The sequence below is a fragment of the Centroberyx affinis genome, unplaced genomic scaffold, assembly GCF_046629955.1.
Source record: "Centroberyx affinis isolate AG114_WGS23_722 - 3 ecotype Tasmania unplaced genomic scaffold, CSIRO-AGI_Caff_v1 ptg001636l_1, whole genome shotgun sequence".
NCBI lineage: Eukaryota > Metazoa > Chordata > Actinopteri > Beryciformes > Berycidae > Centroberyx > Centroberyx affinis.
In genome coordinates this window covers 91,026-106,880 of record NW_027280073.1, presented here as the reverse complement: position 1 = coordinate 106,880, position 15,855 = coordinate 91,026, and the positions used below count along the sequence as shown (strand labels likewise).

The following is a 15,855-nucleotide window of genomic DNA, read 5'->3' as shown; positions in this document are numbered from 1 at the left end:
TTCATTAGTTTCTTTTTTAAGTTATTTTGGTGGTCTGATTTTTTTTTTTTTTTTTGGCCAATAAATTAATTGTACAATAAAGTATGTTTGTACCATTGGAAAAAATACTCAGTTGTTGCACCGTTGCTTTTTTCCACTTTTTTCCAATGATTATGCTTTGATTGCATAATCATTCAACACATATTTGAGCGTTAGCAGATGTAAATGAGAGTGTCTGCAGGTCCTGAAAAAGTCTTAAAATGCCTTAAATCAGTGGTTCTCAATGAGGGGTCCGGGGACCACCAGGGGTCATTGAGGGGGTTCCAGGGGGTCCCCAGCAAACATTATTTAATTTAACACAAAGTTAACACAATTAGAGAGGTAGAAGAATGACTGTTTTGATCATAGGTTCTTTGTTATCTCTCTACCTACAGTACAGATAGTCTTGGAATTCTCAGATTTGGGTCCGAGAGACAAAATCTCATCAAGTTAGGGGTCTGTGGCTCTAATGTGTAAATTAGCGGGTCCTTGATATGAGAAAGGTTGAGAATCACTGTCTTAAATTATATCGTGTAAACTCAAGGCCTTTAATCAGCTTGAATACACTTAAATATTAGATTTTAAAGTCTTAGAAAGTCTTAAAAATGTGGTTTCTTGGTCATCTTTAAAAGTCTTAAACTTGCAGACACCCTCAATATATATATATAGAGAAAATATAGAATAAAAATGCCTCCATTTAAACGCCAAAACTACATCCATGAGTGGAAACTGGAAACGCTTGGTCGCTGTGACGAAATAACCAAACCAAATTAGCAAAAGAAAAGGGGGTAATATTAAACATGAGCAACATTTATTTTAGTATTACAGTAGAAATCTTCTATACACACTGACACGTCATAGACTGGAGCAGGTAATATGCAGGTTCACTACATCACGTTAAAGTGCAAGGTTCTTCGCTCGGCGGTGGATGAAAGCAGCACAAGCGGCCGACGTCAGGCGACCTCTAACCCCGGCGCTCGTTTTGCCGTCGGCTCGGCGGTTATCACAAAACTGTATAAAAAAACTATTCGCTCCGGTCGTCTCCGTGACAAATACACAGGTTTCTCTCTTTCTTTTTTTTCTTTTTTCTTAAAGAATAAATAGTTTACATTCAGGTCGATGTAGAAAAATAACGGCTAAAAATACATGTTCTTCTCCCTCCTCCTCCTCCTCCTCCTCCTCCTCCCCCTTTAAAACGTCTCCTCGTACTTCAAGTCTTGATATCGTCAGCGGAGGATCGTGCGTTTTGAGATGCAGGAGTCAAACAAGCTGGGACAGTAATGGTGTGTGTGTGTGTGTGTGAATGTCTTTTTTGTCAGTTTGTGTGTGTGTGTGTTTGGGTGAGAAAACGATACAGAGACAGAGAGAGAGAGAGAGAGAGAGAGGGAGAGAGAGAGAGAGGGAGAGATTAGCCCTAAAAGCTCCACTGACAAAAAAAAATAAAAAAAAATGCAACATCAGGCACTTCCATTCCCTGCAGCTTCATAATCACACAGAGACTGTTTGGGATCACGAGACGCTGACCCATCATCCTCGGTGCGGGGTAAACAACTTTTCGGACCAATGGGACGCCGCTGTGGGAGATTCCACAGACGTGACACATCAAGTCGGCTCCTGTGTCCACCGGGCCCGAGGCCAGCAGGGGTTAGACTGATAGAGATCGGGGGCCGATAACTGGGCTTTTATTTAATATCAGATGGCGGCTTTTCAGTGTCGGTTCGCTGCCGATAACGATGGAGGTTCCTCTCGAAACACAGCAGCTACAGAAAAACTATCTGTAAAAATTTCATTTTATCTGTTCATTTAGCTGTTCAATAATGTTTTCTGTTAATTAATTCTACATTTAAAAGGCAGTAATGTATCCCAGAGTTCCCCTTGCCTTGGGTCACTGCTTCAAAGTGATGTTGAACTTTGGTAGAGCCTAAAAGTGAGAGACTTGTTTTTTTATATATTGGCAGAATCTGCTTTGTCAAAGTCCTGTCTCCCACCTTTTTTTTGCCTATCTACGATTATTGGTAAACGTTTTATTTTCTTCGTTACATCGGCATAAGTTTCCTCCGATCGGATTTTGGTGTTACACTTGTTCAAACTGAAAGGTTTAATAAACACAAAGAAAGAGATTCACTTAAGCACAATCAGCAGAATGACTAGTTTTTTTATATATATATTTCAGAATCTGCTTTGTTCGTTTATGTGTTAGAAGTGTGATTTTCAGACTGTTCCTCCATACAATGGCAGTGAATGGGGAGAGAGAAAAAAAACACAATTCTTCAATCTCCTCTACCAGAGCAACAGATGACAGAATGACTGATTTTTGGGGTTTTATTATGGAGAAAGATACACAACCCACCAATGTTCAACATCACTTTAAAGAGCTGGGTGTCAGTGGAGAGTTTTAGTGTCCCATGATGCTCTAAAGGCTTTTCCACCCTGACAAAAAACACAGAATCCTTGTTATTTTTGGCATGATAATGGTCAAATTTAAAGATTCTAAATACCAGCAGCAAATATTGTCTTTTCAATGACTTATAAACTTAAATATATACTTAAGTATATACCCTTAACTTAAACACCAGCATCAGTATCGGCCTTTAAAACCCCTGTATCAGTCGAACCCTGCAGGAGAGGCTCCTGATGGACACGCAGCCCACACAATGTAAATACAGTGCAATTCCATAGTTCGTTCATTTCTCAAGTCTCAAATCTACTTTTCTGTTTTCGTTTATTTGGTACAAGATTCAGATTTCGCTCGCATGGTTCCACACCACGTTTTCCCGCTGGAGGGCAAAACCTAGATATCGATATATTCTGGAGGAGAAAGGCATGCAGGCGGATCAAGTCTTCTCTCAGAGGATTCTGAAACGCGTACAAGACTAAGCCACGTGTCGTACAGTAGTAACAGTCTATGTGTTTTTACGGGTTACGGGTATCGGCACTGCATGTTAGTATTAGGACTGGCAGCTACGCCCACCGCACTGTAGTTTATGTAGAGTTATGTACATCACACTTGAGTCCAGTATTGAACGGTAAGCTTTAGTGTGGAAGAGAGACGGGAGCCGGCGGCTGCGTTCACCTGCACAGAGTCCAGAGAAGAGACCGGTGGGTCGACGGGTGTGAACGTCACGACTCGGTTTGGAAGAAACTGGTTAAGCTCAGAGTCTGATTATGAGAAATCTGGTTAAAACACCTGGTTCACTCCCATATTCAACTGGGTGCTGTGGCATGGAAACATCTTACACCGCTCACTTTTGGTTTTCACCGTCCGCACAAACTCAGACGCAGGATTACAGGCATAATTTGATGTCAACAGAAAACATGGCGGCGCACGATCAATACTGTTACTATTACTATTTGGATCGTCATGTCTTTCACCTGTATTAGATTATCTGTGGATGTGACAGCCACAGAGGTGGAAAGGAATATTCTGTCAACCAGTTTAAGGTGAAAAAAGTATGATTTTTCCTGTCCCTTGGCACAAAATGACAACAATACATCAACACAGGGTTGATAAATTTGTTGATCAATACCAGTTACTCAATGATTTCCTGGCTTTCAAATCTTTCTAGCCTGTAGTCCGTTTTGGAATTAAAACTCCAAATCCACTGGAGTTTCAAGTCACCTCTACTCGCATTTTCAACTGTTCAGGTGCTGGAAGACGAGCGACCCGCTTCGCAACACATTTTGGTTTCAAGTCAAAAAAGCAAATGATACATCTGCACTATTATTCCAGTATTCAGCATGGTGATATATCTCCTCTTCACTAGACGTTTCTGTTGGATCTCTGCTCTAATTAGCTAGCTTACTCCTCTCTCCTGTGAAAATGCGATTTGTGTCAATTACAGGCTACAGTTAAGTTGTTTTGGCAATTCCTTGATCACAGATAGGGGCCAATAAAAGTCCCAGATCACTTAATGCAGCTCAGTCGCAGGGCATTAAAGGGGCGTGTGAACATCTTGACCCGAAGTGAAACGTTACCCAGGTTCCTCTGTGCATGTGAGCGGAGCCGCCGACCGCGCTGGAAGTGTCCGGTACAGAGAGGAGAGGGGAGCGCTCACACAGAGGGAACGAAAACATCGACACCGCTGGCCCTCGACGGACGCTCACGCCTCCGACCCCCCCCCCCCCCCTCTACCCTCCCTCCACCCTCCTCCATGGTGTCTCAGACCTCCAGGCCCCAGTCTCTGAAGAAGCCTTTGGCCACCAGCGCCTCCCGGAAAGTCACTGTGAGGGAGTTGATGGTGACGTCGGTGACCGTCACCTCGCCCGGAGCGATGACGGGCCTCCAGGCGTCCGGCCGCTCCGACGCAGCGACCTCGTCCGGGCCGACGGCGGGGATCCAGTCGTCTGCCCTCGTCTGTCCTGAAGGAGGAGAGAGAGGAGAGAGAGAGGAGAGAGGGAGGGGGAGAGAGATATTTAGAGAAAGACAGAGGGAGACAGAGGTAGAGTTGCAGTGATTGCATCAAGCCCGTCACGTGTTTGTTGTTATTGAGTTAACCTCCCTGGACTGACCTGGATAGTTTATCTCTGCTCTGTTAGATGTCATAACTGACAAAGGCAGATATGATGCATTTGCCTGCAGGACAAAGGGAACAAAGAGCGCTGCTGGGACATCAGGGAGGACAGAAATGCCCTGCAAGCAACCCAAAAAATTATTTAGGGAAGACTTGAGGGCGGTGAAATGGCCAAAAACAGATTTCACTGTGAGAATTTTTTTTAATTTAACTACTGTCTTGTAACGGTCAACCTAAAAATAAAAGCTTACAGTCATACTTCTCATTAGTAGAACATTTTCACTTTTTACCATGCATATTTTTAGTTTAAGTTCATCAATAGTCAACTACTAACATTGCTAATATTGCTAATATAATCGCCTGCAAGAGGAGCTCAGGCTTTTAAATACATTTTAAAAATAGAAAAGCCTTTTATATTGGTTCTATTATTAATGCCCTGGTTCTTTACTATGCTATATTTTTGTCTTTACTTTCTAGGTTTTGGCCTGCTCAGTTTTTAGCCTGCTTTTACTCTTCTGTAAAGCACTTTGTAATGTTATTTTGATAAGTGCTATATAATAAAGTGTATTATGATTATGATTATTGGTTGCCCTGGGTATCTGAAGTCATTGCCTATCATTTCTTTTGAAAACCTGTCAAATGCTACTTTTGTCTCATATGTAACTACTTCACTCACCAAATGCGGTTTTCTTTAAAAGTAATAATTCACGACATTTTCATATAAATAAAGTTCTGTTTTGCTGCCTATATCCAGTTGATGAAAGCTTTTCCATTGTCTGTTCTAAAAAAAAATCCTCCGCAGCACCATAAGTGATGCGTTTTACTTTTACGGTTTGTTTGGAATAAACAGAAGAAGAAGAAGAAGAACTGGGTAGTTAGCATGAGCAGCGATAGCCACCATGGCTGAACAGACAGAGAAGAGAGAAACTCAAACTGCATCAACAGAAAAGACTTCACAGTACCGGACACACTGTTTGCCAAAATAAAAAAGGAAGATCTCACAGAATACTATTTTAATACCTTTAAACAGCAGGTCAAATCATTCCTAGCTGAATTTTGTACTTCTAAAATAAAGACTCTGCAGCAATTGTTTCCGTACACTTACATGCAAAAGTGACCACAAGAAATGGGGGAGAAAAAAAAGATCAAGTGTTTAATTTGACCTGTGCTTTAATCAGCTCAGGATGGGGCAGCTTAGCGTTTTTTTGGGTGTGCGCCCGGTGAAACAAGCCTATCAGTTCCTGCTGAGAGGTTGACAAACAGAGTCAGGCGTATCCTTGTGGCAAACTGGGTCGCCTTGCTGATTAGAGTCTCCTGGCTGACCGACTGACACACTTACCATTCAGAATGCCTCCGCTCATCTCTGTCCTCGTCTCCCTCTGGGCCTCCTCTTTCTCCTCCTCCTCCTCCTCCTCTTCTTCTACTTCTTCTTCCCTGTCCTCGTCCTCCTCGTCCACCTCATCCTCCTCCTCCTCCTCCTCCTCCTCCTCTTCCCGGCCTTCCCAGTCCTCTTCTGTAGGAGTAGGAGAGTTGGAGTTGAGGCACCTGAACTGCGGCCCGCCGGGTTTGTTTTTGTGGTGTGCCAGTCGGGGCGGGACGGTGCGTCTGCAGGCGTCGTACATGTGATCGTCGGCCTCGGGGTCCAGCGAGCGGGTCAGGGAGAGGCGCAGGCGGGGCTTCTCTGGAGCCTTGTGGGCGCTGCGCAGGTCCATGGTGTAGAAGGTGTCCTGCATCCACAGCCGAGAGAGAGAGAGAGAGACAAAGATGCATGTCAGAATCATTTGACTAATTCCTCACATAAACCAGGTGCCAGTGGCATAAAGACAGACCTAGACTTTAGACTTAAATCTGACTTGAAGTTGGGCGTCCTGGTGGCTCAGCGGGCCAAGATGCCGACCATGCAACTGCAGCATCTTGGGTTGCTGCATGTCATCCCTCTCTCCCCCAATCTTTCCTATCTCTCTCTACTTTGAACTGTCAAATAAAAGACATAAATGCCAAATGCTAAATGTGAAAACGCCAGACGCTCCACTACTTCTTGATTTTGTTGCAGATCTCTAATGGGGTGTTTCTGTCTCTAAAGACTCGCTCTCTTCTTAAAGCTCTTTCCAAAAACCAAAGATTCGCCATCTTGTATTAAATAGCTACAGTATTTAAACTTCCCACTCGGACAGTTAGGCCGACTGCGAAGACAAAAGATGGATAAAGATCCCGGAAGTTTACCTGCCAGCCAAGGATACAATCGATGGTGACTTGGCCAATGAGAATAAACGGGAAGCCCCAAGATTCACTGCGAGAGCGACACATTAGTCTATAGAACAGAACCGGATGGGAAAATGAAAACCAGTGTGTCTTAATCTCAAACTTCCTCAAACTGTAAAGATGCCTTTCTGTTCTTGCGTTCTTGAGAATTTGGGAAGAACGGTCTCCACAAGGACACAAGTTATCGGCTTGGCGTATCTTGGATTTAATACTCACCTTAGGTTCAGTTTTACAGAAAGAAACATGCGAGCCAATCAGCAAAGTGAAACTGGGGCAGCAGCAGCCTAGAGCCTCGCCTATCTATTGCTGTCAGGAAGGAAATGAAGACAAATGCACTAGCTTGTGATTCTCATATTCAGGATTGGACAGGGAAAAGAGTTTGCTGGAATTTGCTTGTGCGACATTTAGTTTGGGTTTGACATAGTGGAGCGAAGTCAGCCCTCGGATGTGGTTTTAGGTTGTGGTTGTGTGTGTTTAGGAGATGTGGGAGAAGAGTGGGAAGGTGGTGGGATGCCAAAGGCGAGCGAACTGTGAGGTGGAGAGGTGAGAACTTGGTGAAATACCCAAACAGCAGGCACAATGATTGGATGATTAGATGACTGGATGACTGGATATGACCAAGAAGTGAAGTAGAGAATATGAGAATCTCCTCCCCACCTTTCACCATTAAATCCAAACGTTACCTGCAGCAGGAGTCTTTTGGCTTTGGGTCCTCTCTTCCTGTGTCCCACAACTCTCTCTCTCTGCTCTCTATAAAAGCCAAGGAGACTGTTAACAACAAGGCTGACAAGAAAAAATGTCTTGTGCATTCATCAACCGTGTCTGAGTGCTGATGTCAGGCCCTGTTTGTGTCTAGATGATTCAGGCCGATATCACACGGTGGTTTTGGGTCTTACTCACTTCTCTTCATAGGCCTGCACCAAGCGCTGGTCCAGAATGTGTTCCTCGGGCTCCCATGTGCTGTATCTGCAAAAGGGGAAATAATAAAGAGTAATAAAGGTCTCTCTTCCTCTTTCATTCTTCTATTCATTCTTTCATTCATTCATCCTTTCATTCATTCATTTGTTGGATCGATTATTAATCAAATCAATCTGTCCATTAATACAGGGTTCTTGCACATTTTACATTTTTAAATTCCAGACTTTTCCAAACCTAATTTTTTACACTTTGCAAGGAATGTTCCCATCTATGAATATGGCAAGTATGTCTTTTTTTGTGTATTGAAGAGCAGAAGTATTAAATATGAAAAGGTTTTCCCATACTTTTAATCATAATTATGAAAATCATTCTCCATACTTGTGCAAGAACCCTGTTAATAAATTAATCTGTTTAACCAATTTAATCAATTTAACATAGTCCAATGGCACATTCTGCACATATGCTATCGTTATCTATAAGCTGAATAAGTTTGATAAGTGTATAGTTTTGTTTTGGCCTCCTGCACACACGTGAATACAAACACAATGCACATTTGCACATTATCTATACTGCTGTAAATTTACATATCTGCTACTCAGCTTCACACAATGTTATATTTATTTATATTTGTATAATGGTTCCACTATTTCATACCATGTACATATTGATATTTCTACATTTCATAACACTTTTATAATGCTGTGTTTATACATATGTAACAAAGTTTCATATTTAGCAATCAATATTTAAGTAAGCAACTGAGACTTTGTAACAACTGTAAGTAAATACATAAATGTTAATATTCCATTTATTTCCCATACTTCCCGCTGTTACAGTCCACTTAACATGCAAAGTTGTCGACAGAATATGCTTACATAACCCCATAATTGTTTGTATTCTACTTTACTGCTTTTATTGTTGTTTTTACTATTTTTATTGCTTATTTTAATATCTGATTTGTGTGCTTACATTCAGTTTTCTTTTTCCCTGCTGAATCCTATTACATTTGCAGCTGCAATGACCACATTTCCCCACAATGATCAACAAAGTTTCATCTTATCTTATCTTATCCATCCATCCCTCTATTCAAGTACATACTATATGTATACTACACATCTATATCTATACTATACATCTATACATACTCACTTTGGAGGCCATCCTTTCCACTTCAATAGATACTCCACATTCCCCTGTAAAAACACAAAGTTTTAAGAGCAGCATGAACATAAAAAACGCTAAATGTAAATATGTAGAGTGATCTGTGCAGTCTGCTGTGTATTTCATGTCTCATAGTGTTTCCTCTGACTGTAGCTGTCGTCCTGTTGTCTCTGTACCGTGACAGGAAACAAATGATGACATGAAACTTAATCATCCCCAGGGGGAAACTGGGCAGTGTGAGCAGTATGGATCATGTCACTGCATGTGCTGCTGATGTCACCAAGACCGATTCCTGTGCAGTTACTGCCCTTGGAAGATAAAGTCAGACTTTGTAGGAAAGTAAAGTCAGACTTCATCGGAAAATAAATCAGAGGAAAATGTCAGAGGAGATGAGACACAGTTTACATATTTTACCTGCAGTGTTTGACATAACATGATATATTCATGTTTTAATGCATTTTACTGGCAAGTCTGCTCACACATACATTCTTGAATGCAGTTTTTCTCATACTTAATACTTGCATGCTCAAGTTTTTCTTTCACTGAAGAAAAATCAAAGTACAGAAAGTACAGAAAAATCTGTACTTTCTACTCACTACATTTTCAAAACTCTTTACTCTTGGGAAATCATCAACTGATTTTCATATATTTTTTTATTTTCCACATCAGACAGCTTCCATCCCGGAAGCAGCTGATGAAGAACCAGACCTGATTGGCTGCTTGTTCAGCAAAGCGACACCAAAAAGGAAAGAAAGGGACAGAGAGAGAAGCAACAAGAGAGAGAGAGAGAGAATTAACGTTAGTGAATTCAGCTGCTAGAATTAACGTTTGTGAGTTGAGCTGCAGACTCTTTCTCATCTGTGATTCAGAGGAAAGCTCAACAGAGAACCAATTTAGAACATTAGAAATGAATTTTGGAGAACGATTTTTACTTTAATACTTTAAGTAAATTTAAGACCATGTACTTTTATACTTTGACTTGAGTAAAGGATTTGAAACGGTACTTCAGCTTCTACCAGAGTATATTTTTAGATGAGTATTTGCACTTTTACTTGAGTAACGAATTTGTGTACTTCTACCACCTCTGTGTGTAGATGACATTAGTTAGATGACATAGTGCAGTGGTTTATTCACTTAACTGAAGCTAGACACAAAAAAATCTAATCAAAACACACAGAATCTTTGATAGTCCTGTCCATCAAGGGGAACTTAGAATCTTACTAACTTCATACATTGTGGTGTCACAACGGGGGCAGTGAATGCAGTGTGAGGTTAGAATTCCAAGTGCAAAGAACACAGAGGCATTTCACTTTTTGGAGCGATGGAGGCGACACACAAGACAAAGAGAGAGAGAAAGATAGACAAGAGACATAAATACATGGAGATCCAGCACAACACGGAGCCGGAGGATGCCCAGGTAAGCCCCGCCCACATTACTGCACGGCAGACCTACCTGGAATTCCCCGCGGAGAGGAAGACCGGGCTCCTGGACCCACTCTCCAGCAGCGAGGAACATCTGCTGCTGATAGAGGCAGAAAAACAGCTGAAGCTGGTTCTGGGTCTGGACTCTTCTGTCCAGAACGAGGAACAGACCCAGACCCAGATGAAATTGAGCAGGCAGGACTATAAGATGATGAGGGAGGCAGATGAATATGTCAGGAAGATTCTGGACCTTGACTCTTCTGACCGCACCCAGGTCCAGTTCATGTTCCTGGGGCTGGCTGAACAGGTCCAGGTCCAGGAACAGATCCAGAGGAAATGGAGCAGTCAGGAGCATCTGATGATGATAGAGGCAGAAGCATATTTTAAGCTGGCTCTGGGCCTAGACTCTTCTGCTGAGAAGCAGCAACAGACCCAGAGGAAATGGACTAGCCAGGAATACCAGACTATGAGGGAGGCAGATGAACATCTTAAGGAGATTCTAGACCTGGACTCTTCTGCCCAGACCCAGCTCCAGTTTATGTTCCTGGGCTTGGCCGAACAGGCCCAAGTACAGGCTCAGACCCAGGAAAAGACCCAGGAAAAGGTCCAGGCCCAGGAAAAGGCCCCAGTCGAGGCCCAGGAAGAGGTCCAGGTCCAGGCCCAGGTCCATTCCCAGGAAAAGGCCCAGGAAGAGGTCCAGGTCCAGGCCCAGGTCCATTCCCAGGAAAAAGCCCAGGAACAGGTCCAGGCCCAGGAAAAGGCCCAAATTGAGGTCCAGGCCCAGGTCCATGCCCAGGAAGAGGTCCAGGTCCAGGTCCAGGCCCAGGTCCATTCCCAGGAAAAGGCCCAGGAACAGGTCCAGTCCCAGGAAAAGGCCCAAATTGAGGTCCAGGCCCAGGTCCATGCCCAGGAAAAGGCCCAGGAACAGGCCCTAGAACAGGCCAAGGAACAGGTCCAGGCCCAGGAAAAGGCCCAAGTCGAGGCCCATGAACAGGCCCAGGAAAAGGCCCAGGAACAGGCCCAGCAAAAGGTCCAGGCCCAGGAAAAGGCCCATGTCGAGGCCCAGGAACAGGTCCATGCCCAGGAAAAGGCCCAGGAACAGGCCAAGGGACAGGTCCAGGAAAAGGCACAGGTCCAGGTCCAGGTCCAGGTCCAGGTCCAGGCCCAGGTCCATGCCCAGGAAAAGGCCAGGGAACAGGTCCAGGCCCAGGAAAAGGCCCAAGTCGAGGCCCAGGAACAGGCCCAGGAAAAGGCCCAGGAAAAGGCCCATGCCCAGGAACAGGCACAGGAAAAGGTCCAGGCCCAGGCCCAAGTCGAGGCCCAGGAACAGGTCCATGCCCAGGAACAGGTCCAGGCCCAGGTCCAGGTCCATGCCCAGGAAAAGACCCAGGAACAGGCCCAGGAAAAGGCCCAGGGACAGGCCCAGGAAAAGGCCCAAGTCGAGGCCCAGGAACAGATCCAGGCCCAGGTCCAGGTCCATGCCCAGGAAAAGGCCCAGGAACAAGCCAAGGAACAGTTCCAGGCCCAGGAAAAGGCCCAAGTCGAGGCCAAGGAACAGGCCCATGAACAGGCCCAGGAAAAGGCCCAGGACCAGGACCAGGCCCAGGAAAGGGCCAAAGAAAAGGCCCAGGAACAGGCCAAGCTCCAGGTCCAAGCCCAGGTCCATGCTCAGGAAAAGACCCAGGTCCAGGTCCAGGCCCAGGAACTGGCTCAGGCACAGGCCCAGGCTGAAACCAGAATCATGGCTGCTCTGAAGCACACTGAGCAGAAGCTAGAGAGCTGCCTCCTCCAGCAGCAGGAGGAGAGGGCCGGTCTCCTCAGGGCCAAAACTGACAACGAGCAGGCCCTGGAGGAGAAAGAGCGAGAGTGGGCAAATAGAAAAGCCTTCATGGCAGATAAGCTTGCTGTTCTGGAGAGGGACCTCAATGAACTTCTGGAGAAGAAGAAGAAAAAGAAGCGGAGCTTCCTGCGTAGAATCGCTGATGCCCTTACTCCAAAGCGTAAGGAGAAAAAGAAGAAGAACAAGGAGGACAAGATGGAGTCAACTGTCAACTCAGACTCTAACAAATCCTCCAATTCTTCAGTGTGAGCACATTAACACCTGTGCTCACACACCCAACCCCCCTCCATCCATTTCCAACCTCCCCCCCACATCCCCCAAATTCCCACAATCCCTTTGTCTTGCATTTCTTTTCAGTAAACGATATCAACAACGATATCAACAAAAAAAAATACGCTGCCTGTATGGTTTTATTTCTATAGAGATTTGTAAGTTCCACTACAGTCAATAGTGTACGTGTAACTAGACCATTGTTCTTTGTTTGTGTGGTTTTGCTATTTAAATGCTGTTAAAAGCAGAGCCATCTCTTCTCTCTCTCCTAAATAAACAAAATCAGAAATGGAAGTGGAGCTTCCATGTTACTCTACATTTATCTCAACCTGGAGTCACAATGTGACCTTGGAATTTTAACGTTCCAGTTGACATTTTAGTCCAAAATAATTTACTCATATAATGCAGCTCTAAAAGAAGTCTTAATATATTGCTGAAGTTTGATATATATATGGGTATATTAACTTTGCAGTAGGGGGGTTGAAGTTCGAAAATGTGACTCTGACACAGCCTTTAATCACAACCAATAGAAATTAATGAGAAAAAACAGGGAGGAAACTTAAAATGCCAACATTATAAGCAACTAAATATTGAGGTTAAGGCTCAGAACCACAATAAATATTACAAAATATCCCTGCGATCCCACAATGATCATGTATTATTAAATGGCCCGTTGTAATCATGAATAGGAAGAAGAAGAAGAAGAAGAAGAAGGAGAAGAGGAAGGAGAAAGATGGTGGTGATGATGATGACTACTCTTGCCTTATAGAAATGTCAGCTTAATTTGCATTAACCTTCATTCCAAATTTTTTCTTCCTCTCTGACAGCAGCCAAAGAGGTGGAAATCAATTAAGTAAATTTCCTTAAGTACTGTACTTCAGTATTTTTTCCATTTTATGAGACATTTCAGAGGGAAATATTGTACTTTTTCCTCCACTACATTTATCTGACAGCTGTAGTTACTACTTACTCTGCAGAATACGGTTTTACATGCAAAACAATAAGCTCATAAAATATGTTGCATTGTTAGAGTTTAAACTCCTCAACAGTGTATGGAGCAGTTTGACCTACAACATACTTCTTACAGGTTAACACATCAATTTAACACTCTGAAAGAGTACTTTTACTTTTCATACTTCAGTACATTTTACTGCTAATACTTCTATACTTTTACTGAAGTAAACTTTTGGATGCAGAACTTTTACTTTTACTGGAGTATTTTTCCATTATGGTTTTGATACTTTTACTTGAGTAAAGGATTTGAGTACTTTTTCCACCACTGGCCATAACTGCCACACCACTGGTCACACCACTGATTTTGATGAAACTGGTAGGGATGAAGCATCTTGTTTCTGATTGGCCGTTTACTTGTTTCTTATTTGCCCCTAACTGCACACAGACCAGGGAAGGAGCTTAAAGTTTTCCGTAAAGCTTTCACCTATGGTTTTCAGCTGAGAGTAGGGATGTAGTGGAGGGTAAAACCATCCAAACTCAGTTTACTTAGGCTGATATGAACCTATATCACATAAATTCATGGTATATATCATGGGAAGTAGTATCAAACTCATCTAAGTTATGTGAGGATCTGGTGTTTCAGGGAATAAAAAGCAGAAATGAATGCTTTTCTGCACCCCCACCTTTTTATTTATCACCACATCTCTGACTGAGCGGACATCTCAACATGTGAGCATGCTACTTTAAGGATATTCTTGAAGTTGAAGTGAGTTTATGTGTAGGAGGATGTTGCTATGCCATCAGGCAATATCTAAAAATAACAGAATAATGTAAACTGTATGCCTTCCATATACCAGCTAAGCCACCAAGAGTTAGTCATCCCCGGTGACATCATCCACTACCAAGCTTTGATAGTATTCCTGATGAGTGAGATCACCACTTTTCCCGACATTGCTTCACTCACCCTCCATCCCAGCCCCATATAACCCACAGGAATTTTACAATGTCTTTCATTTTATAAAGTTCTAGGAGTATTAAAAAGGTATAAATGTGTATTGGGTGGGATTTAGGGAATCTGATATTGAACCTTAGCAGCGTACATGTTTGTTCTCTCAAGATACTAGGCATCCATACCTCACATCATTTCCATAGTACATACCTTAATCTGTTTTACCCATAACACCTACATTTTATGCATTCATGGGGTTGCAACAGGGCCTTATGCCAATTTGCAATTTATTTTGTTGTGTCTACACAAGGGACAGTTAGAGTATAGATGCCACTGTGTGCTCTGGTAACCCAAAAACCTCCATCTGTCTTGGGGTGCCATAGTAGTGGGGGAATAGGGGTGCTGATTACCCAGGGTCCCAATCTGAGGGAGGGACCCTAAAATAACTGGACTGAAACACCTATTTATTAATATTTGATACAGCTTCACACTGCTCTAGTTTTGAAACAGGGTTTGGTTGAAATCTACAAATCTGCAAACAAATAAAACTTTATCAAAAATATAAGTTGTCCTAATTAAATGCTCATTAATTCCAATTAGGGATGTGTCACACAATCAGTAAATGAACATGAGCAGGTGCATTTGAGTTGTGAACGGGCAAACACAGTTGTTTGTCACAGATGAAATAATGGTGATGAGGTGGGGGGAGAGAGGAGAGGAGAGGAGAGTAGAGGGGGGGGGCCTGGGGTCCCCCTCCTGCACACTGGACCCATAATTTCTAGCTACGCACCTGCATCTGTCAACACCTCATCACAACCTCAAACCTGACCTAATTAGCTAATGAATAGATCTAAAGGTTGGTAACGTCACTCTATGTTCTCCCCCTGCCTGTTTGGCCCGACACCTGGCATGCTAGGCTGTAATGCAATGGCAACACACTCCACGTTATATTAAAGGGCCATCCTCCGGTAACCCGCCCCCCTTTAGGATAGCTTGCAATTAGATAACCAGATTAGTCGCGCAATTCTGTCCGCTTAATCTCACAGGCTTTCATTAGCATCCAAAGTAGCACCCGCACCCCCTCCCAAAAAAACAAAACAAAATTGCCGAACTGTCAGTCAGATGTTGGCAGCGTCCCACAGCCGAACAGCCTGGAAAATATCCACCAAATATCCTTACCTTTCTAACTCTTTTCTTCACGATTGATTCCACCGCGAACACTTGCTCTCCAATCGCTGACAGCTCCATCTCCGCGGCGCCGTCCGTTATAACTGTCAAAGTGGCGTCTTCTCCGTTACAAACTAAGCTAACTGTTTGTGACAGCGGTCCCGGTCTGTCCTCTCCTGCCAGTCCGTCTCTCTCTCTCTCAGCCGCCTTGTTTTCCTGACAGTTTGAGGCCCATTTATCCAGATCTACTTCCTCGTACTGGATCTTTCCGTCCGTCCAGTGACTTTACAAATCTGCGACACATCTGCACACTGCTTCGCGCGCGGCCCCGTTCCGAAGGCACGCTCCCCCCCTCCGTGTTCGGCAAGCGCAGCTCTCGTTGT

At 43.6% G+C, this 15,855-nt stretch overlaps 1 protein-coding gene across 1 annotated transcript; it reads right to left on the bottom strand.

The window, feature by feature from the left end:
• Positions 1 to 4,177: 4,177 nt before the first annotated feature.
• Positions 4,178 to 15,665, bottom strand: cbx7b (chromobox homolog 7b). Its single transcript, XM_071528235.1, has 7 exons — positions 15,485 to 15,665; positions 8,859 to 8,902; positions 7,692 to 7,757; positions 7,475 to 7,541; positions 5,987 to 6,256; positions 5,869 to 5,938; positions 4,178 to 4,377 (listed from the first exon to the last, which is right to left on the bottom strand). The coding sequence occupies exons 1-7, from the start codon at positions 15,551 to 15,553 to the stop codon at positions 4,178 to 4,180; spliced, it is 786 nt and encodes a 261-aa protein (XP_071384336.1). The 5' UTR covers positions 15,554 to 15,665.
• Between the last annotated feature and the right edge of the window lie 190 nt (positions 15,666 to 15,855).